The sequence below is a fragment of the Malaya genurostris genome, chromosome 3 (assembly GCF_030247185.1).
Source record: "Malaya genurostris strain Urasoe2022 chromosome 3, Malgen_1.1, whole genome shotgun sequence".
Classification (NCBI taxonomy): domain Eukaryota; kingdom Metazoa; phylum Arthropoda; class Insecta; order Diptera; family Culicidae; genus Malaya; species Malaya genurostris.
This window is the reverse complement of record NC_080572.1, coordinates 7,047,844-7,070,759: the sequence shown is the minus strand read 5'-3', so window position 1 is coordinate 7,070,759 and position 22,916 is coordinate 7,047,844. Positions and strand designations below refer to the sequence as shown.

Below are 22,916 nucleotides of genomic sequence, written 5' to 3'. Positions count from 1 at the left end.
TTTGTTGTTTTATCGATTCTTTTCAGTGAGAAATAGATTTCTCACCGGAAAAAAGGAAAATTTCAAAAGAACCATTAATTTACATCATTTGTACGCGTATATATCCGAATCCAAAAACGAAATAATTTCTTCATTCACAACCCAATATTAGCCTCAAACGAGTCTAAAACTGGTTAATGAACCAATAGTAGCATTAAAACGAGCATAGGTTTTTTGAAATCGGTTTAGCCATTTACGAAAAAATAAATGAGCGAAAAGAAAAAACGCGTTCTGTTGGTTATGTCATTATAACTCCGGAACCGGAAATGACAGTCATTCGATCTTCGAACAGAATCCATGGTTCAATAGTATCTCTCAAACAAGTCTTAGCTTGCTAGAATCAACTTTTAACTAAATATTAAAATAATTCTCGAAATGGTGACTTTCAATACACATGAATGGAATTTAGATGTTATGAGCACGAGGCACAGTATTTTTTCGCTTTTGAAACACTACATGATATATTCTGAACGACACATTTTCGAATATTATGGTCACGTCACAACAAAACACACTTAGATTTTTTCCGAATCTCGGGAAAACTTTGCCGAGATTTGAATAGCCGAGCGCTCGGCATACGTTAAAACAACTAAAATTCTCGGTATTTTTCATTTGACACAGATTTTCGGTTTCGAAAAAACTATAAACTACCGAGATCTTCGTCGCTGTTGGAAACAAATAACCCAAATTATCGATGTTCAAGCATGTGAGCTAATGTCGAGATTTTAAGCAATTCATTAAAATAAAATTTTAAATATAAAATAAACATTCCAGTTAAAACTCGTTAGCATTGATTTATATATTTCAACATTATGTTGGCTGTTGAACTAATAGCTAGGAAATGTAAATTAAGAAAAAATATGTCCTATGAATGAAATATTGCCAAACATATACGCCGTACAATGGATGCACTTCCATGTTATTTACTGTAGAGAACACAATCCGAAGAAAATCAGATTCCGACTACAACGAAAGTAATGGCTCAATAAAACATTAAATATATAAAGAAATATATCATAAATAAATATATAAATAAATCAATTTCAGGCAGTAGATTAGCGTTGGAAGGATCTTCATCCCGTAAGAATGCTTTGGGGGATTTCTTGTCACGAATAATCGTGTTGAACATGGAACAAATTTGTTCTTAATACCACGAAACATATCGCTATATTCGGATTCAATTTTTATTCACAACTAATTCCACATATGAACACATGCACTTAATCACATCACTCAGCTTTGCACTGAACTAAAATGGCTACTTTGATGAATCATCGAATTTCGGTTGTCTAAAAGTTGTTTACCGAGATTTCGGTAAGTTGATTTTGATTAATTTGCGGATTTCGGCAAAACGACCAATTGATGGTATATACGGTAATTTACAAAACCGAATATCAGTGTAACAATTTGAATTGCCGAGAAATCGGAAATAATAATCCGATAATTTTGGAAAAACTATCTTAGCCGAAATTTCATTAAATTATCGCTTTGCCGTTTGCTTTCAGCATTTTGTTTTTATCGAGATCAAAATTAAGTTTTAAGTGTGAAGAGATTTTGACAATAAACTTGACTGCGGCTCGTCTGCATTGTTATTTTGTATACGAATATGTCTGTAGATATTGCATCCGCTTGTGTAAAAATAAACGCAAAAAACTTAATTCCGAGTATTAATTAATTTTGAAATGTTTACTTCGCCCTTGATATTCTTTGTGAAGTTTACTCTTTTCATTTTAGCGTACAAAACTGAAAGTTTGTTCGATGAGGCATTCGGAAAATCATGAACGATACTCTCGACCTGTCTACGAAATCATCGTAGGTTATTGAAGGTCGCCATTTTAATAAAAAATCGTGTGTGAAGATACTGCTGTCGTCAATTAATTGTAATTTTTTGTGCAATTTAAACCAGTAATTCTATAGGAAAAGTATTTAACTGAACGCTGTGCCTGTTTTACGATTGAAACCAGTGATATTTGCTGAAAATAGTATTGAATTTCGTGCAAAGTCCAGAAAATTTTAATCAGTAAATCTGGTAGCGCCTTGCTCACAAATGTACGAAGAAAAGCTTCCAAATTCCCGCAAGTTCGGCAGCAACAAGTGGTAATTTTTCGGAATTCCTCTGGAATATTGTGTTTCAAGGTGCATAGATAAACTACGTTGAGTAAAGTATCAATATAAGATAAAATTAGATTGAAATTTAGACGATAATCGATGAGCATTGCGCGAAAAAGTGTGATTATTTTGAAAAGTGCTACTGGTTTTTGACACTTACACAGTCACCTACACAGTGAAGATAAGGAGTTTTATTTCTTCTCTATTCGCTTGCTTCTCGACGTCGATTGCATGTGTGGTGACTTGGAACGCAGAACGCACACAGACACGGCGACGGCTGATCCAAACGAGAGGGCTTTGATCAAGTCTCGATTGCCCGTACGGATCGTTTTTGGATTGGATTTTGATCGTGTCTTCTGCCGCGGTGGCTTCAAGTGGAGCTGTGGCTGTGTTGAATTGAAACATTTTTCGCTGTTGCGAGCTTGCTGCTTGTTGAATGAAATTTATTTTGACGGTAAGATATTTTTCGTCGTCGGTCGGTGGAAGGGCACGAAAAGCTGCGAATCAGTGAATGTAATGCGATGTAATTGATTTTGTCTGCTGTTTGTGGGTATACTATACAAGAATATGCTTTTATTTGGGGTTTTCGCTACTAAACGGAATTGTGAAATAGCTGGGCGGTCCAGGTTTACTGACTGTTCATTCAATGGAAGACGATTTCTTGCATTCAAATGGGAAAGAATTTTGATAGCTTCCGGTAGGAACGGGGCAGTGATGGTATATGGAAGAGAGAAATGTTAAGATAATGGAGTATCCAAGAATTTCGCCGTTTATCGTATTTTCTCTGCCCACTTCTGGTGTTTGCCGTTGCGTGTGTGGTATATTGTTGCGCTATGGTGACTTTGATAGTTTGATATACGATACAAATCATGAAATAAGTAGAAACTTGAAAACATTAAAATAGGGAAGATTTAAATCGCGATAGATGTTAGAATGTTTTGTTATTCCTGCTCAATACAAAGTGTATGTTCGACAGTTCTTTTTTATAGTTCTTTTGGAAGACATCGGCCAGGATAAAAATGTGGTAATATACTTTCTCACTTTTAGATACTACAAGAAGCCATACAAATTTTAATATTGAGAATATTTCTAATAATATCTATTATTGTATTGCTCACTTATACTGAATCGATGTACTTGAACGCAATAGGCATACGTAGAATGGCTTCATTATGAATTGAAGCTTATTTTCCTATTCTACTCATTCGAACGTAGGAAACGGAAAGGGAAGCACAGTTACTACGGCGATACAAACAGTTTTTACTGTTCTTCACGTTTCGTCTTAGACTTTTCAGTGCAGAGCATTTCTGCTTGAATTGAACTGCTTATTACAAACTTAAACAGTTCAACTTGAACCGCTAAGCAGACGTAAAGTTAATGCCATTTGCAAAACACTTATATATTTGGTACCGAAGTACCACGTCTTTCTTGACGTGCCAAACGAAAACGTTTTCGGCTTATTCTGGCCGATGCAGGTATGGTCATTTAGGGGTTAGCCTATGTTTGTGCTTAGGGCACATAATCGTTTTCACTGTTCTCTACGTTTCGTCTTAGACTCGTCAGTGCAGAGCAGTTCAAATTGAACTGCTTATTGCAAACCTAAACAGTTCAACTTGAACCGCTAAGCAGACGTAAAGTTAATGCTATTTGCAAAACACTTTTGTATTATAGAACAGTGAAAACGGTTATGTGCCCTAAGCACAAACATAGGCTAACCCCTAAATGATACAAACAGTTTTTCCTGATATTTTTTTTCAAGCTGTTGTTGTCCTTGGTTATACTTTTCGATTTCCTCTGGGCTCGATTCTCCTTGAAACTGGATCATTAAATCGATTACTATATCAGGGTTGTTAATTTTGGCGTTCAACGTGGGAAGTCCACGATGTTGTTTAAAAGAAGCAGTCCGAATGAGCACTCTTGAAGATTCATATAATTTGATTCGTTGACATAATTATTAACTTTGCTTAACTTTTAATCAATACGCAACGAAAGACAGATTGAAAATCGAAATTCTTCCCAACCTCCAATCACTAGAACTGTTCTACTATTTTTACTATTCTGGGATATAGGATAGGATATAGGTATATAGGTCTATTTTTAATCTTACTCCTATGTCCTTATATCGCAAGCAAGCATCCACAAGTTACACGCAATATTTCATATGTTTTCGTTGCTTTCGTTCGCTCGATAAAGATATACGATGTAATAAAATCTGTAATTATTTCTATGAGATTTCTTTCTCTTATGTAATAATCATACAAATAGAATTTCGTTTACTATGAACGTATATAGATTTTACTATTGATAAATCCAACAGTATTTCGTTTACTATGAACCGAGTTCATAATGTTTGCGACATAACAAGGAAAGTTGGATAAGCAATTCTCTTGAATTGTAGAAACTTTTTTTTTCTTTATTCGAGGTTGCATCCCTGTATACTACTTCATTCAGGAGTGGAGCATTGTTTGTGTATAGGCCACAAAATTATTTCTATATATCTAATTAGCGGTTAATGTAGAACTGATGAGTTTCATAACAGTTGCATACAAACTGTTATGCCACGAAACATAAAATATATTTCAAAAATGTTGTTTCCTGAATAAAAATATAATATTCAGTTTAGAGCTCTTACGTGGAATTGTTCAATTCAATTAACACCTGGTTATTCTGCCGTTCTTCGCATAATTGTTTTATATCCTATAAAATCTTACATATATATGGGACAATTATACTTGTAACGGAAGTATTACTCCAGTAATAGTGAGTGAATCCCAATATTTTTAATATGTATTTACGTATCTGGACCTTAAACTCTCTCTTTCCCCCTCTCCCCGCTTTCCATATACGATTCTGAACATGAAGAGCGAAAATCTCACGTAAATCTCAAGAGCATTTCTCACCGTAAGACAGACTGTTAAAAAAATCCATAATTATGTTACCGCCAATTCGCCATAACGACAATCTATTTTATACACACATTAAAAATCCTGGTTTAAATCCACTTAGTGATGTAAGGATGCCCTTCTCATTATCTTTTAACATGTGAAATTATTACAATATTTTTGAAATTTTTTTTTTTTCGCATATTTTCGGAGCCTCAAACCGGAGACCAGTATAGTCAAAGTTGGTTTATTTGGTTATCAACTAAGAAGACCTACAAAATTCGACAGTTTTGGACTCAGTTAAAAATATCCATGTGTTCTGCATTGTTATTTTGAACCATCTATATGATTTTAAACACTATGTAATTCCGGAATCGATTTTCGGATCAATGTAACTTTGGGTAGCAGATATAGTTTTGTGAGCATCGGTCTAACAATTTCTGAGAAATTATATTGAGCTCCACTCCGGTTACGGAGTGATTAGTGTAAAAATTCATACTTCAAATTATTTCCTCAATTTTCTCAGAGATTGCTTGACCGATTACAGCAAACTTAAATCTCAAATTTCGGATCCGACTTTTGGTTCCGGATTTATAGGGTAAAGTATGTTAGAAATTTCGCAAACAAAAATTTCTTAGTTGGCCCCGAAAATACTCCAATCGGTAGTCATGACCCATAGATAACCAAACAAACCGATTCCGGCTATCCAGGTCCCTGATTCCGAAAGCACCGGAAATAGGGGTCATATATTCCAAAGTGGATCTCACTCACTTTACATTTTTTTACCGATTTTTACCAAATTCGGTTCAAATAAAAAATCTGGTGGTTTTAAATTGAATTCCTGAATATTATCTGGATCCGACATTCGGTTATGGAATTACAGGGTTAATGTGACAAATAGTGTTACTCAATTTTCTCAGAGATGGCTGAATCGATTTTCACAAACTCAGATTCAAATGAAAGATTAATATTATGATCCCATAGAGTGGTATTGAATTTTATCCCGATCCGACGTCTGGTTCCAGAATTACAAGGTGGTATGCACCAAAAAAACAAAGAAGAAAAAAGTCACTCACGTTTCTTAGAGATGGCTAAACCGATTTTCACAAACTTAGATCCAAAATGAAAGGTCTTATGGTCCCATACAAAGTTCCTGAATTTCATTTGGATTCGACTTCCGGTTCCGGAATTACAAGTAAATATGTGCAAATTTATAAAAAATGCGCACTCAATTGTTCGGAAATTTCTTACCTGATTTCCACAAACTAATAAGCAAATAAAAGCTCTCAAAATTAAAAAGTTCCCGAAAAGTCGATCCGGATCCGACTTCTGGTTTCGTTTTAAAACCGCGAGATGTGGAAGTAATGGCGAAACGTTGTGCAAAATTTAATAAAACTTACTGGCAAACTCATCTAGTTGGCAGATCTCGCTAGTTGGAGGATATATAAACCTACTTTGGGACCGTTCGCAACGTGCTTTGTTATATTTCGTATAGCGTGCATACTTGCCACATTTGAATCTGTATTTTTCAGGTGAAAAAAATGTAAATCTTTTATTCAATTTGTACCCATTTTTTAGTATTATCACAAACTCATGATAACGATTCTTTTCTATAAAAGTCTTGCCTTTCTCATATAGAAAGTTTAAGCAATCACTTGAAAAATTGTCTAGCGAAAATTGGTGGAAAATAAAGAAAAATTCTTATTAATTTGACATAACTGTTTACAAATTGAAAAGGTTATGTTAGTTCATACCCACAGAAAGTTTCTTATTTTATTGAAATTGGAAAAAAAAAATCTTAACAGAATCTTCTAGTGATATTTTTGAAAATATAAGTAATATGAGAATTGCATCATTTCACCACTAGGGGGATTAAAAAGGGTTTGACGATATATCACGCGTTTTTTTATAACGGCCAATAAGCCACCTGTCAACTTCTACTTTCGAAAGAAATTGCAGACGAGCTATGCAAATACAGAATTAAATTCAACACCAGACGAAAGAGAACACTTTTCTCTGCCGTTTACTATTATGACTTACTCTCAGCGAGTGTAAATTACTCTTTAAACCGCCATCTCGTGCCTAGCAGTTGAACTTAAATCCCACTTCACATTCTGCGACGGCCAGCAATAAGCCGTCATTCGTTTACGGTTCAATTTGAACTGCTTTAAGCACTGATGAACCGAAGGCGAAACGCGAAGAAATTGTATTTCAAGATTGTTTATATTAGTGCCATACTTCTATACAGTTAATTTATTTAACAATATATTTAATAAGGCACACTGCTTTAGCTCTAAGATACCGAGGGTATGTCTTAACAGTGCTTAAGACTAGGGTATTTTTTGAGCGGAAATGTTAGTGACAGAAAAAGATCTTGTTAGTTCCGATGAAGATGATGGACAGATGGGGGATCGGGAGAATTGGGCGGATGTCAGACTAATGATATTGAATAAGACCGTCCAGATAAAGCTCTCAAATAGTACCGAATTTTCTTCCAGGAAATGTTTCGAATAAAGACGCCGAAGCCTGTGGACCCGTTGATGTTTGATCCGTAGTGTAAAACATCTTTTCATAGTTGACTGTTCTAAATTTCTTATAAAAACCTGTTTTATTCCACCTAGTGGTGATGCCTTTCTCATATTGCTCTTAACATCATAAATATTACTGTGGAATTCGCTTAAGCAACTGTTCATTGAATAGAAATAGGAAAATTTGTTCGGACCTAATCTAACAAACTCTACAAATTTTGTTACTATCTCATCTCATTACTATCTCATGCTCTATTTCGATTCAACCAATTAAACGAAATCTAACAAACAAAGCGAACCTGCGTTTATGTTATTATTATTATTTTTATTTTTATTAGTATTGTTATTATTAATATTATTATTATTATTTTTTTTTTATTTTTATTTTTATTTTTTTTTATTTTTATTTTTGTTTTATTTTTGTCTTATTTTTATTTTTATTATTATTATTATTTTTATTTTTATTTTAATTTTTATTTTTATTTTTATTTTTATTTGTATTTTTATTTTTATTTTTATTTTTATTTTTATTTATATTTTTATTTTTATTTTTATTTTTATTTTTATTTTTATTTTTATTTTTATTTTTATTTTTATTTTTATTTTTATTTTTATTTTTATTTTTATTTTTATTTTTATTTTTATTTTTATTTTTATTTTTATTTTTATTTTTATTTTTATTTTTATTTTTATTTTTATTTTTATTTTTATTTTTATTTTTATTTTTATTTTTATTTTTATTTTTATTTTTATTTTTATTTTTATTTTTTTTATTTTTATTTTTATTTTTATTTTTATTTTTATTTTTATTTTTATTTTTATTTTTATTTTTATTTTTATTTTTATTTTTATTTTTATTTTTATTTTTATTTTTATTTTTATTTTTATTTTTATTTTTATTTTTATTTTTATTTTTATTTTTATTTTTATTTTTATTTTTATTTTTATTTTTATTTTTATTTTTATTTTTATTTTTATTTTTATTTTTATTTTTATTTTTATTTTTATTTTTATTTTTATTTTTATTTTTATTTTTATTTTTATTTTTATTTTTATTTTTATTTTTATTTTTATTTTTATTTTTATTTTTATTTTTATTTTTATTTTTATTTTTATTTTTATTTTTATTTTTATTTTTATTTTTATTTTTATTTTTATTTTTATTTTTATTTTTATTTTTATTTTTATTTTTATTTTTATTTTTATTTTTATTTTTATTTTTATTTTTATTTTTATTTTTATTTTTATTTTTATTTTTATTTTTATTTTTATTTTTATTTTTATTTTTATTTTTATTTTTATTTTTATTTTTATTTTTATTTTTATTTTTATTTTTATTTTTATTTTTATTTTTATTTTTATTTTTATTTTTATTTTTATTTTTATTTTTATTTTTATTTTTATTTTTATTTTTATTTTTATTATTGTAATTATTGTTATTATTATTATTATTATTATTATTATTATTACTATTATTATTATTATTATTATTATTATTATTTTTATTGACGTCACTACACAACTGGAACGGTGTTACTGCACTACCGGCTGTGCAAATTGCATATTTTTTTCAAATAAATTTGAATTCAATGACATTCGTTTATTCTTTCGGTCGCACTTATCATTAGAATAGCTGGAGTTTTTATCAACCGCTGCACCGTCTTTTTCCAATATCACACACCAGTAACAGACATCCGTAACCGTTTCGATTTCTTCATAGCGTGTACGAAACAGAACAAAGCACGCATCGTTCGTTTTGTGTTTTCTTCTTCTTTCGGTGTTGTACATATTGTCAATCTATATGACGATTTGGAAACTTTGACACTCATCACCCTGTAACTGCGAAACCGGAATTCGGATCCGGATGAAATTTAACAGTAGCTTTAAAGATAATATGATATGATAAATCAAGATTTGTGAAAATCGGTTCAGGCATCGCAGAGAAATCGAAGTTAGTTCTATTTTTGGAGTTTTTCTTCACCACTTTCGGTGCTTCCGGAACAGGAAAAGGGGAAACCAGCAATGGCGAATTAAGTTTTTATTTTAAGTTATTTTCGTGAAAAAATACTAATGAAATTGGTAATTTTCCACACTTTAGTTCCGGAACCGGAAGTCAGTTCCGGATAAAATGTTCTACAATTTTTTAGGAAACTATAAGACCTTTCATTTGAATCTTAATTTGTGAGAATCGGTTGAGCCGTTTTAGAGAAAATTGAGTGCACAATTTTTCTCTAATTTTTACATATTACCATGTAACTCAAGAACCGGGAGTCGAATCCAAATGAAATTCAATAGCAGGCTATGGAACCATTGGATCTTTCATTTGAAACTAAGTTTGTGAAAATCGGTTCAGCCATCTCCGAGAAAAGTGAGTGCATATTTTTGTCACATACAAACACACACACACAAACAGAGAGAGAGAGAGAGAGAGATAGACATTTTGTCAGTTCGTCGAGCTGAGTCGAATGGTATATAACATTCGGCCCTCCGGGCCTCGGTTAAAAGTCGGTTTTCACAGTGATTGCATAACCTTTCTACATGAGAAAGGCAAAAAACCCAAATGTATTCTCAGATACTTGAAATGTATAGACTTAAGTTGAGTTTACAGATATTCCGCTTTGTACAAATTTAAATTGAATTCCAGGAATCTTTGGCATAGTAGTTAACTTTGTTTTTTTTATATACATTTACAGATTTTTGATCATGCATCTGCACACTGCAGTAATCTTGAATCACCGAACGCGAAGAACAGCAGTTCACGGTTAACCAACGTGGCGCTCGATCAAAACAACGATTTACAGCCGTCGTCGTAGTCCCAGCACCATTATCATAGATCCAATTCAATGGTCCTTCAAAACGAAAAGGAACCCAAAAAGAGTTTGGGTTCCACGCTCACCGGAATCGTGGTCACTGGTACAGGAGGAACGACCTCCACTGCCGGTGGTGCCAGTAACGGCATCAGTACCATATCTTCGTTGTCTTCGGTGAACGAACAACCGGTTAGTAAGCGACAGCGTATAGAAAATGAGTCCGATGTCGTGGATAGCAGCAACGCCAGTTCCAGTGGCAACTCTTCCAACGGTTCTTCGCTGCTGGCATCTGCCAGTTCTAGTTCGACATCACTTTCCTCGTCTCCTCCAACGTCCTCCGGTTCATCATCGTCGGCGGTGGCAGTGGCGGATACCGCGCTAGTAGTGGACGATTCTCCAACGCCGATCCACGAAGCCACAAATATCCGTGACAAAAATGGTTCGGAGGATGATTTATTGCTGAGACAGGTACCCGACTATCAGGCGTTATTTCAGGAAGCCATCGCTAAACAGTGCCTATGTCGATTGGACACCGAAGTACTGCTGATGTCTTTTCAATCGTACTACGTATGCGGAGAAGTATCACCGTTGGACAAGGGTCGGGGAAAAGTCAGGCAACTGTTACCACTAATTGAGTGGCCCTTCGAGTACCTGCTCAAGTTTCTGTCGAATTTACAGTTACTTTTTGATACTTACTTGAAGCAGAACATCAAGGGAAACATCTGCTCTGGGATAATGGATATGTGTAACTATCTGATTAGGAGCGAACACTCGGAGCACTTGGAGACGGATTTCGTCTCGATGAACATCGATGAGATTATCGGATTGTGTAACTATAACAATAAGTTTATAAATTATTTGTCGGGAAGAATATTGTCCTCGTTTCTGGTTATTATCAAGGATGATTCGGATGACCGATGGTTGGAGAAGATTGTGGCGAATCTGTTCGGTTTCAATCAGGCAGATATTTTGGCGGTAAAAAAGATCAATTTTAGCCTGGAAATTATTAAACAGATAGTCGAATGGAAAGATGAAACAGAACATCCCTTAGACGAAGACATTCATGGGCAGGCAGTGAGCAGTTCTAACGTCGAGGCAACCAGTTCAGCTACGGTATTTCACCCACCACCGATGGAAAGTAATTATTTTGCTACACACTTCGGTTCGCAGCAGTATGGGGAAGATTCTTCTGCTAGTACTATATTTAGCCCGGTGACCGGATCGTCCCTGTCGAATGCTGAAATGTTTTACCCACCTAGCCATAGTGTAGTAAGCCAAGTTAGTTCGCAACATGCAAGTAACACAGCAAGTTCCTCCCAAGTATGCCATATTATCACGCTGACCGACTCGGAGAGTTTCGACACGACACGAATCAAGTGCGAAACAATTTGCATCCTAGGTAAGAAGTGGTCTGCGCTGGTAAAAATCATCAGTAAGCTGATACCGGAAGTGTCACGACCTCCCAATACTCAAAGCATCATCACCGAAACCTGCATTCTAACGTTTCTGCGTCTTTGGGAGAGTATCATTAGTGTCAAGGCAAATCTGTCAGTTGTTGAAACGAAACCGTTCCACTCAAAGCTGGATGACTTTCATGCACTGCTTTTGTCAACGGAGAATGCTGTTATCTACAAGCAGATGCTGACTCTGTTCAACGAAGCTCTTTGTTACGGAAGTACGCTTGCTTTGCAAGATTTCATCCCGGAGGAGGTTGGTAGTCTGGCTCACAGTGTGGTTCGATCAGTCAAGGATCATCGAATACTGGACAAAATGCCTAAATCAACATATACCACTAGTTTAGGATTGCTGGGTCACAAAGGAGAAGTTATTCGGTATCACGACAATCGTCTGTCGCCTGTCTCAGACCAGAATGGACGCGTCGGTACATACAATAATCTTCCTGGTAGCAGTAGTAGTAGTGGCAATGCCTTCCAGAATCCGGCCAACAATGTACACTATGATCGTACACTTATGCAGAAAATGGCCCTTCTAGTCCTGAAAGCGGTAGCAGTTATTGTAAAGGAAATCCGATGTGACTCCAGCGACAGTAGTGTCGACAGCAGCGATATTGATATGCAAGAGATTCAGATGATTGAAAGAAGTATTCGGGATGTGGTGCGAAAGTTGGAAAGCTACCTAAAGCATCAGCTCGAATTTCACCCGGATAGCCATTTCAGTCAGGTGCTAATACATTTATTCGACGATCAGGACGACTATCTGGTGGAGGCGATGGTGTGTACGCTGGACGTCACATCCGGAATTTCGTTCCGAAATAATGCATTCCCAGAGCTTATTGCAATTTTAAACCCAGTGTACACGTTTATCGAGTTCTCTAACCTTGGGCCGAACATTACTCATCTGTTTTTGGATTTGCTGATAAGCACGGAGACCTGTTTTCTGCTTTTTCTGCTACGATTTTTGAAGTACATCAGGCAGAACTGGGCCATGTTTACGCAGAGCTGTTTGAACTACTACAGGCACAATAGCTACAGTAGTGCACGGGCAGTCATGTACAGTAATGCCTCGGTAAGCAGCAATAATCAGAACGTGGTCTTGGATAACGTGATGACGGTGTTAATCAGTTTGCGATTGCAAATCAGTCGACTAGTAGCGGATACGATCTTCCCGTACAACATTGGTCCGATACTGCGACTGATAGAGAATTGCGAAAGTTTGTACGAGGGTAACGAGTTAAGCTGAGGTGAGTGTCTAGCACTGATTTTGTTTCGGATGTTAGGGATTCTATTTACAATACATACGGTTGTTTGCACGAGATCTATACCCACGTTTGAGGAGGAGTTGACCAAGCATTCAACGCAATTAGGTTAATGAAATTGCAATCGTCTGAAGTTTGGTACTATCATTTACTTTTCAATGTATGTAGTACAACATTCATGGGAATTTTTCTGAAATTTTTGATTTTTGATGGGTTCGGCATTTACTAATGCATTTGACCTAATGACCTTCGGCTTGTTGGCAATTTAATAAATCCATCGGATTTTTTATGAATTTATGGAACATTTTTTGATGACCGTTGTTTGGCGGAATCGTCCCATTTTCATATAATGAAAATTTGAATGATAACTGTAAGAATTAGTGACCTTAGGGAAACTCACGTTGATTGAAATTTGACAAATCTGAACATCCAACAGACTACGTAGTATGTACAGTATTATAGAAATTCGAGGAGAGCTTTTGTTATAAATATCGGGAGAACTAACCAACGTACGAGGTATATTCGAAACGAAAGTTCACTACTCCTGCTCTTATTTCAGGGGTGTACGTAGTGGCGTACCTAGACTTGCGCCCGGGACACAACTTGATCGATGATTTAGCGAGCAAAAAAAAAAATTAAAGTTTCATGAACTCCATCTCTAGAGGGTTCGATTTGGTGGCGCAGCCACATAAGCGAAGCCAACGAGGCTCGGTGACACTAAGCTACCGAGTGCGAACAAAAAAATGTTCTGTAAGTAGCAGAAACATCTCGTCTACTTAGTCGTTTATGTTAAAATGATAAGTGGCATAACAGTTAATCATCAACAATTTTGCACTAGATTAGTCGATGACAAAACGTAAAATAAATAAAAATGGTTATGTGTCCTAAGCAAAACAATTTATTAATCTCTAAATGACCTAGTTTTTGGTATAATTTTCAGGACAAAACAGCCCATACTGGTTTTGTCTTAAACTTCAATAAAATCGATACACTCGCTTTCATGACAACTAATATAATTAACGAAATTATGTACAAAATAATGAAACACAATTGCAGAAATTCCTACTTGTTCGATATTCAGTATTCAAGTCGATTCGACAAATAATACTTTGCGATCAAGTCTTTATAAAGTTGAATGAAAGTGAATTTAGAACGGTATACGCTGAATTTCAATACTATTTGTTGAGAAATTAGACTTTAGACTTCAATTTGTTCATTTGTTAGTACATTTTCAGAAATTTATTTTTAGTCACTTGTTTTTACTTTTGCTAAACCCCTCTCTCCAACCAATGAATCTACGTGGTTTATGAATGACCCTATATAGAGAAGCAGCGAGTTCAGCCCAATTGAGGTTTCTTTTTCTTCCATTGATATTCCTATTCCCTGCATTTCTACTTACTATTTCGACAGTAGATTATTCGTGTTGTTCGCATGTATAGACGAGTTAGGAGTTGAAGGCACAATGTTCCTTCCGGTGTACGCAAAACGCTCTACGAGGCCTACAGGGGGCTAACGCTTTTCTGCACCGGATTACCAGAGCCTGGAGGATACCTACCGGGGCTACAGAAATGAAGATTCTATTCAAAGTTGGTAATCCCAGATTTACTTTACAAAAATTGTAGAACTATGAGTTTCAGTGATTTTCGGAATAGAAATTTTATTGAATAATGCTTCTACACCCTACGGATTTGTCGTGGGTATCGTAGGCTTTAAACCAAAAGCCTTATAAAGCAAATTTTCAACAAGTATCAAGTAACCATTTTTGAACCCGTATAATGTTCATACATAGGGTAGTTGAATATACGTATATTTTATGTGATTCCCTATCCATGACGAAGATGGGATATGCGATAATACGAAGCAAAAAGCTCCACCAAACGGCACTCTTTAATATGGTCCTCAAAGATCCGTGCAAATAACCAACATTCTCTATAACATTCCAGGTATGATGTAGGGTAATGTTTGACTTATATTTGGCTAACAGAAAACTACATTGAATCAAAATTTTTAATATTCATGCAACAGGGGCGACTAACTATTTAAATATTTAAATAAGCATTGCTCATATTTTAGACTTTCGAAAGAAATAAAACTAATCAGAATCAAAATTTTACTTATATATTCCGGTGTCGTTTAAAGATTCGATCGTAAATTTGCATTCCCTGAATCATAGCTTGTAAAAAAGGTGGGTTTAATATGATCATGTGCCTTAGCGAGTCCTTTCCTTGAATTACCGGTACGATGTTCTTTCCAGTTTTCTTTTGTCGCCTAGGTAAGAAGATCTGAAAAGATGCGATATGCAGACTGATTCTTAGGAAGTTTATTTTTTTAAATATATTCTCTAGATAGGTAAAATACGGACCTGCAGATGGACGTTGCAATATATGTAACGAATTATACTAGCTCGTGACATCATAGAGGGATTTGCCTGAACCTATAGCGGTGTACGGGTTGTTCCAAGCAGGTCTTGAAATATTTTGTAAATAAAAGAATGTACAAAAATGTTATTCATAAAAGAGTTATTATACGGCAGTGCTAGTAGCTAGTAGTGACGACAATAAATCAGTGAAATAAAGTCAACTGTTCGCATGAATATTTTGTATAAATTATATTTTAAGGGAAAAAATAATTTAATGGTAGCTGTAAAATAATTTCTATGAAGAAGAAAGATTTAATTTATAATAACCGCTTGGAGATAATTTATATCGTTAACAGAGCATATTTTACGGAGTATGTAGTTGAAATAGTTTTTTTTTTATTTTATGAACAGTAATTTATATTTAAAATAGACCACCCTTTATGTACATTCGGCTCACAATAAACTATTTAAATGTCAATCAGTAATTATGTATTATATTTGAATCATAAATAGAACCAAAAGAAGTATGTGTTTTTGAAGAAATTATAAATACCGTTTTTTTCTAACCGAAAGGATTGCCAATTGACGCCTAATTTATCTTAATTTAAGTTCTTTGCTGTAACTAGCAAACGCCTCCATTTAACTCGATCCATAGCCGCTCTTCGCCAGCAACTCAAGACCCGGATATTTCGTGAATCCCGTTCCACTTGGCTTATCCACCTTGCTCTCTGTGCTCCTCTTTCGCTTGTGCCTATCGGATCAGATTCAAGAACCATTTTCACTGGGTCCAATTTTAGCAATTTTAGCTGCCCGCTTTAGGGCGCTTTGATCCTCTTCCAACAGTGCGAAAAAGTGTTGCTCAGGACCCAACAGTGGCGTATCGTCGCCGCGTTCAGCATTTTCGCGTCAGTGAAACCACTGTGTGGCGCATTTTGAAACTTTTTTGTGGGGTTATCTAAAAAGCAAGATTTACGCCAACCAGCCTCAAACTATTGACGAGCTCAAGGCAAACATTCGTGCTGATCGACGCTAACACTCGAGATGTTCGAAAAGGTAATGGCAAAATTATTTTGTTATTGCTAATAAAGGTGGCCACTTCATTGATATCGTTTACAAAAACTAGTCTAAAAAAATGGTAAGGAATCAAACTGAATAAAAATCCATCACTTATAGAAATCGGCTGTTTTTTCTTCAAAGTTATTTAATGTTAAGGCGAATGATGTCGATGAATGAAGGCTTTGCTTTGCTCTACAAATTATGGTCTTAATTACTACTATTTATTACATGGTGGAAACCAAGTGAAATGATTTGGGTATGTGTTATCGATTTTTAGATTTATATCGTTTTTTTATCCCCGGCTAAACTATGTGTTATCGGTATCACTTCACGGTGATAAGTAGCACGTTAAGTTGCTGTCCCGTGTTTCCATACTGGTTGTGCAACTTATCAAGTTAATTTATATTACTATTCTGGTAACTCTTGTGTTATTGAAAAAGTGCAATATTTCAATGTTGTGCATCATATCTTTAAGTTCTACCATTGTTACGAGTATCAACTGTGTAACTTGTCTTATATTATGACAAATTTCGTATATTCCAAAATCAGTTATGCAAGCCTGAGAGAAATTGAATATGTCACTATATGAGTTCCGTTTAGATATATTTGTTTTTACGAACGTTTATATGAACTTGGAAAATTAATTGTGAAACTCATGTATCCGTTATATTAAAAATGCAGCAATAAAAACAACGAAAAAACAATGTCGTCGTTAATTGTTCATCTTTCCCACCCTATAATTTTGGTAAGCCCATGTGCTGAAGTTGCACAAACTTCAATTATGCAATACAATATTACATCTATTAACATGTAAAAATAAATTTTGCGTCTGTATCGATGCAAGCTTTAGCTAAATTTACTGCGAAGTTAATGATATGACTTATGTTTACATGCTTTGAATTGAGAATGTAAGTGAATTGAGATGCTTCATTTATGTGCATCTATAATGATGTAAAATTTTCTTAGTGTGTAGCTTTTCGTTCAATATCTTTCAAAAGTGATGTCGGGTCTGCTCATTATTTCAGCAAAGAGCAAACCATATACATGTTTTCTGATTGAGTTTGTTTTCATTGTGTATGTAATGTTGTATTTCCACTACTTTTATGATGCTATTCTTATGTCTGTAAGTTTTGAGCTCATTTCAAACAGATCCTGCACAACAGTTTTGAGTTGCATGTTTTGAATTTGTTGTCATTTTTTTCTAAACACCCAAAAATTTAGGAGGCGGCCAACACATGCAGACTCTGTAGAAAACTATTCTTTACAGCATGGTTTTTGATCCGAATTATCATTTTTTCACCTAGCAGAGAGTATCCTTTCACTCACATATCTATAGAGAGTTATACAAGGCTCGTTTTTGGCAACATAATCATTCGAATATAACATATGTAAACCAGATGATGGTAGCATTTTCGAGTAGAAAGCAATTCCATAATTATATTGATTTAAACTACACATAGCAATAAATACTGGAAGAACATAACACCCATATACCATTTGAATCAGTGAAATACGTTTTGATTCGTTTTCTGATTGCGGAACAAGTTGATATGTGAAACGAAATTAAAATAGTGTTACTCATTTTTCTCGTAGATGGCTAAACCGATCTAAGTTCAAATGAAACCTAGGAATCATAAAAGATTAAAATGAAACGTCTTAAGATCCTATAAAACATCTCGTTTTTCAGTCAGATTCAACTTTCGGTTTAGGTGATACAGGATGATTAGTAAAAAATGTCCATTTCACATAAATTTATCAGGTTTATCGGGTTTGTTGATTTGGATAGTCGTTAGGTTTTAGGTGGATTAAGCACGTTTTTATATATTGATATGTTTCAGAACGATAAAAGCAAAATTAAAACTAAAAAATTAAGACCTGGGATACTGCATGGTCTCAGACACGGTATGTTTTATGGGTTTGACTACCAGGAACTCTTGATCCGGTTTCCGTTTGGTGTTGGTTTTGACATATCTTTTGTTTGTTTTTGTTCCATTGTCACTGGATAGATTGTGTTAGAAATGTCGACGTGAACATTATATTGTTATCAAAGAGTTAAACTCAAGTTACTGTTATTTGTATTGTAATCTTGAATTTTGAAAACAAGAATTTTTCTATATGATAAAGAATTTAGACTAGAAAAATTCACGATTGTCAACCAATGCCAGGGGCAGTACAGTGATGTCCGAGAAAAAGCAGCGCTGATGTATTTTTCAGTAACGTGTTATGTACTTGTATTCGGTTTACATTTTATCAACTATTTGCTTAGATTTTATTCATTACTCATTAATAGACGTAGACGAAAACGAAAACTAATAGCTTCTAATAGAAAAAGTAATATATTTTTCGTTATTAGATAACTTTGGATTTTTTTTGGTTTCATGCTGCTATTATTCTGAGCACTCCATTGATAAACATGTTTAAATTTGTTATTTATTTTTATACAAACCTTTAGCATTGTTTAATAAAGGTAGTAGTATTATATAATAAATAACTGGTTAAAAAATTCGACGCTATCCTCGATAAAAGTTCCGTGCTGCTATTATTTTGCATAGCACTGTAGAAGGAGTATTGTATGGACAGCAAACAAAACTAAAAAACACGAAGAAAAGTATTTTACTTATATTCGTTTGTTTTTTTTTTCAAATACAAAGTTTGTTCCATATTATTTAGTTTGTTTTTAGTTTTTTTTTAATGCACTGTTCATCTCAAAAATACAATGAACGAATTTTCATCTTCGTAGATTTACGCCTTTCTATAATGTCTAGGTAAATAATTCCGACAATCAGATCATTAAATTGCAATAAATCTTGATCTGACGGGCTATAAAATTCGGCTGACCTGGCTTTTCCCGTACTGATAATGGCAATGTGCCACTGCAAAGTGGTTTGTCTATGTGGTATACATTTAATCCTAATCAAGCAGTCTGTTCATCTGGAAATCGTGTGCTCTTCTTACAATAATGGTTATTTTACTAGTTTCCGTGCTTTTAATTAGCAACATTTACTGCAACGCTGCACCTTCCCTGAGATTGTTTGAAAATACTCCGGAAAACGGTTTGTATGAGAGCAATAATTTTATTTATTAACATTGAACACAGCAGAACAAAAGCTTTACGAATGAATTTTGTAGATAGGATTGTTTGGTTGAACTACATTCAGTCCCATGTCAAGTGATCGTTTTTTGATTTGGTTGACCAATTCTCTGGCTTCGCATAACCGTTGAGCAGTAGACTTCATAGGTTTCTTAATAGAGCCCACTGTATGTGAGCCACCACAATAGCGGTTTCGGCGTGCCTCCAGAACAGCATCCATCTCATAGGGATAGAATGTTCTGCTACGAACAAGTTTTCCTTTCGGAGCAACATCTTCAATAGCTTTCATAGTCGCTTCGTGATCGCAGGATATGCAGTTCATATTCCCAAATAACTTCAGTTTTGTTCCGGCAGCTTCGATAATCTCATGGAGCTTTAAGAACTTGTTCATCCGTAGCTGCAAAAGACCCATCTTTTTTGTCAATTTTGCTTCCAGGGAAGCTAGTTCCTTGCGATCGACTTTTTCGCTCAGCTTCCGTAGTAGATTATCCACTTGTGTTAAAAGTTCCTTTTTGTCGTTTTTGAGTTCAATATCGATGTTGCTCAGCGATTGATCAATCTTCATGACTGTCGTTTCAAACTGTTCCAGCGGAACACGAGTTCGGAATAACATAAAGTCAACTCGATCCTCTATTTGTGTTTCTAGCTCGATAATTCTCCCAACTGTGTCATTCTTGAGATATTCTACGTCTTCCGAAATGGCTCTTAATTGTTCAATCAGTGACGATTGTAAATTCTCAAAGTTCTTCACACCTTCGTTTCTAAATTGATCAATTCTGTTTTCAATTTCCATAACATGATCGCAAAATTCATCAACCGTCTTGGTTAGATTAAGATGTGTTTGAATAGCCTCTTTTTGAGTAGCTTCTAGAACAAGCAGCCTTTCTTCCTTTTCCTGAAATAACTCGTCGATTTCCTTTTGAACGGAACGTAGATTAATTATTGCGCTGGCAGCTTTTTGGTGAAAACTGCTTCTCATGTTCGTTTGCGATTCGTCACAGGATAATTCCGACCCACTTACTACTAACTCATTACCCGTTCCATCTGGCAGCGGAAGCAAACCGATCAAACTATTCAACACACTTTTGATAGCTTCGATCTCCCGTTCCATTTGCTCCGATATAGCCATTGAAGAAGAACTCCGGGACGTCTTTGCCAAATGCGAAGAGCGTTTTGCTACTCGACTAGTGACTTGAAGGATAGATGGGACTCCCTTGTTGTAAAAATCTGCTGGTAGCGTATTGATCGATAGTCGTCGGGATGCACGCATAGGATCCGATGGCCGACGTGAGCAGAAGCCTGGATAATGTGTCATCAATAAATGGTTTATATTCTCGATTTGGGTCTTCATGGCCGCTATATCGCCTCCATCCAGATAGGGAAGAACTAGCTTTTCCAATCGGTTGAATTCCACGAGAACATCATTCGCCAGTGTAGTCAATTTTCCAACATTCACTTCCATTATATCAAGGCGAGATGCCAGATTCAAAAAGTCAACTGAATCGTCTTTATGCAAGGATTCCCTACTGGACTGATACTGTTGCAACTCTTCATCACTGGGAAGAATTGACACTGTCCGTTCGAGTTCTTCCAGACGCTGTGAAATATTTCTCAAGTCTTCAGTGCTTGTTGTACAAACACTGTTAGGTGTCTTTTCTAAATCCTTAATAAATGGTAGAACTTGAAATCTTTCGGAGCCGTTTTCTTCAAGTATTGAAACTTTAAGCGTTGGATCTTGGTCGAGGACTTGTAACAACGGTTCTAGTTTATTGTGATGATCAGGCGAAAGCTCCACACAAGATTGTGAGCTTCCTAATTTGCTCACTATAATGTGAAGTAGTGTATGTAGAACAGTAAAGTCGACATTTCCTACCTCCGGAGTTCCGATAGACAAATCTACCAATTTCGCTAGCGAAAGATCGAACTTCATTTCGGGGATTATTTTTAAGACGTCTTCTGTCCGTTCTTGATAAATTGTCTTGGTTAACTAGATTGTTAACATTTCTAGTTGCTCGTTTAAAACACCTTCAACCTGATGATTTAGCAGAAGAGTTAAGCGGTCAATTCGAGGGTGACATGATCCTTACGGACAATCAGTATTCGGAAGTAACTCGCAAGAATGGGTTGATTGTTGAGAAATACCGATGGCCGATGAATACAGTTTTCTACGAAATCGAAGAAGAGTGGTTCGATTTAGAGCAGATAAATTACATCTACGAAGCAATGCGTTTGATCGAAACGTCAACATGTGTTAGATTTAAACCAAGAGATTTCAACAATCAAGATTATGTTCGAATTCATGGTAATTCATCTGGGTGTTCGGCAACCGTTGGTCACATTGGCGGAAATCAAACTATCAAGCTTCAACCGTATCCTTTGGACAAAGGATGTTTTAAGATTGGCAGTATTGTACATGAGTTCATACACGCTCTTGGATTTCGACATATGCAAAGTACCTTTAACCGAGACGAGTATGTGGAAATTGTGTGGGACAACATACGGGAAGGGCATGATAAAAATTTCATGCTTTACTCCTCGGACCAGGTGGGAAATTATGATGCGGAATATGACTACGGAAGTGTAATGCACTACAGTTCAACGGCATTCAGTTCAAATGGGCAGAAAACCATTGTAGCTCTGAAGGTACGCATTTCTTGGTTCGAAATTTTGTCGAAACTTATCGTTCTTTGTTTCAGGACACCGCAGAGAAAATGGGCCAGCGTGATGGTATGAGCAAAACAGATATTTTAAAGATAAATAAAATGTATGATTGCATTACAGAAACTTGAAACGATGATGTGTTATTATTCATGAGATGTAAAATTTGTTGTATCTTGAACAACTTGTTGAATTAAATTACTCCTCGAAAACTAACTGCTATATTCTCGACACCAAAAGTCATTTCGTTAAGAAGTAATCCATTAGGTTGGTAACTGATTAAATGGTCGTTTAATAACTTTCTATCACCGGCAGAAAATGAAAATGAAATTTTTGTTCTGTCGTAATTGGAGTTGATGTTGTATCAAGTATCATTTTGCAATATACAGCGTAACGATGTTTTCAGAGTATATCCGTTTTTTTAGCAAATGACGAACTGTGTATGATGCCAAATGTAAAATTATGCGTTTGGTTTAAAATTACCGATTAAGAAATATGTCGGTAATGAGCGTTATATTTCTCAGTTAATTCGGAAGGAATTTCGTGTTATCTTACAGATCAGCTGGTAGCTATATTATCGGGAGTCTACAGTGGGCTAGAAAATTTCAAGTCATTTTATAATAATATAAATGTTGGTCCCACAGTACGTAGAATTGTAAGAGAAACTC

The 22,916-nt window shown here is 34.7% G+C and overlaps 2 protein-coding genes across 4 annotated transcripts; both read left to right on the top strand.

Annotated features, from left to right (window-relative positions):
- Positions 1-1,875: 1,875 nt before the first annotated feature.
- LOC131435591 (protein lines) lies at positions 1,876-15,928 on the top strand. 3 transcript variants are annotated; one of them, XM_058603640.1, is made up of 2 exons: positions 1,876-2,136; positions 10,252-15,928. In XM_058603640.1, exon 2 carries the CDS (start codon positions 10,402-10,404, stop codon positions 13,066-13,068), a length of 2,667 nt encoding a protein of 888 aa, XP_058459623.1. In that variant the 5' UTR covers positions 1,876-2,136; positions 10,252-10,401; the 3' UTR covers positions 13,069-15,928. The 3 variants fall into 3 exon arrangements, with proteins under 3 accessions (XP_058459623.1, XP_058459622.1, XP_058459621.1); XM_058603639.1 differs by having other exon boundaries at positions 1,876-2,175; XM_058603638.1 differs by having other exon boundaries at positions 1,876-2,602.
- A 3,390-nt stretch (positions 15,929-19,318) lies between these two features.
- LOC131435593 (seminal metalloprotease 1-like) lies at positions 19,319-22,385 on the top strand. The gene is made up of 3 exons (XM_058603641.1): positions 19,319-19,552; positions 21,599-22,233; positions 22,287-22,385. The coding sequence occupies exons 1-3, from the start codon at positions 19,459-19,461 to the stop codon at positions 22,377-22,379; spliced, it is 822 nt and encodes a 273-aa protein (XP_058459624.1). The 5' UTR covers positions 19,319-19,458; the 3' UTR covers positions 22,380-22,385.
- The last annotated feature ends 531 nt before the right edge of the window (positions 22,386-22,916 follow it).

Bases quoted from the DNA above. Each gene is read 5' to 3' on its own strand.
- LOC131435591 (XM_058603640.1), top strand. From the start codon at position 10,402: ATGGTCCTTCAAAACGAAAAGGAACCCAAAAAGAGTTTGGGTTCCACG.
- LOC131435593 (XM_058603641.1), top strand. From the start codon at position 19,459: ATGGTTATTTTACTAGTTTCCGTGCTTTTAATTAGCAACATTTACTGC. The intron at 19,553-21,598 runs GTTTGTATGAGA...TAACATTTCTAG, and splicing joins TGAAAATACTCCGGAAAACG to TTGCTCGTTTAAAACACCTT. The intron at 22,234-22,286 runs GTACGCATTTCT...TCTTTGTTTCAG, and splicing joins AAACCATTGTAGCTCTGAAG to GACACCGCAGAGAAAATGGG.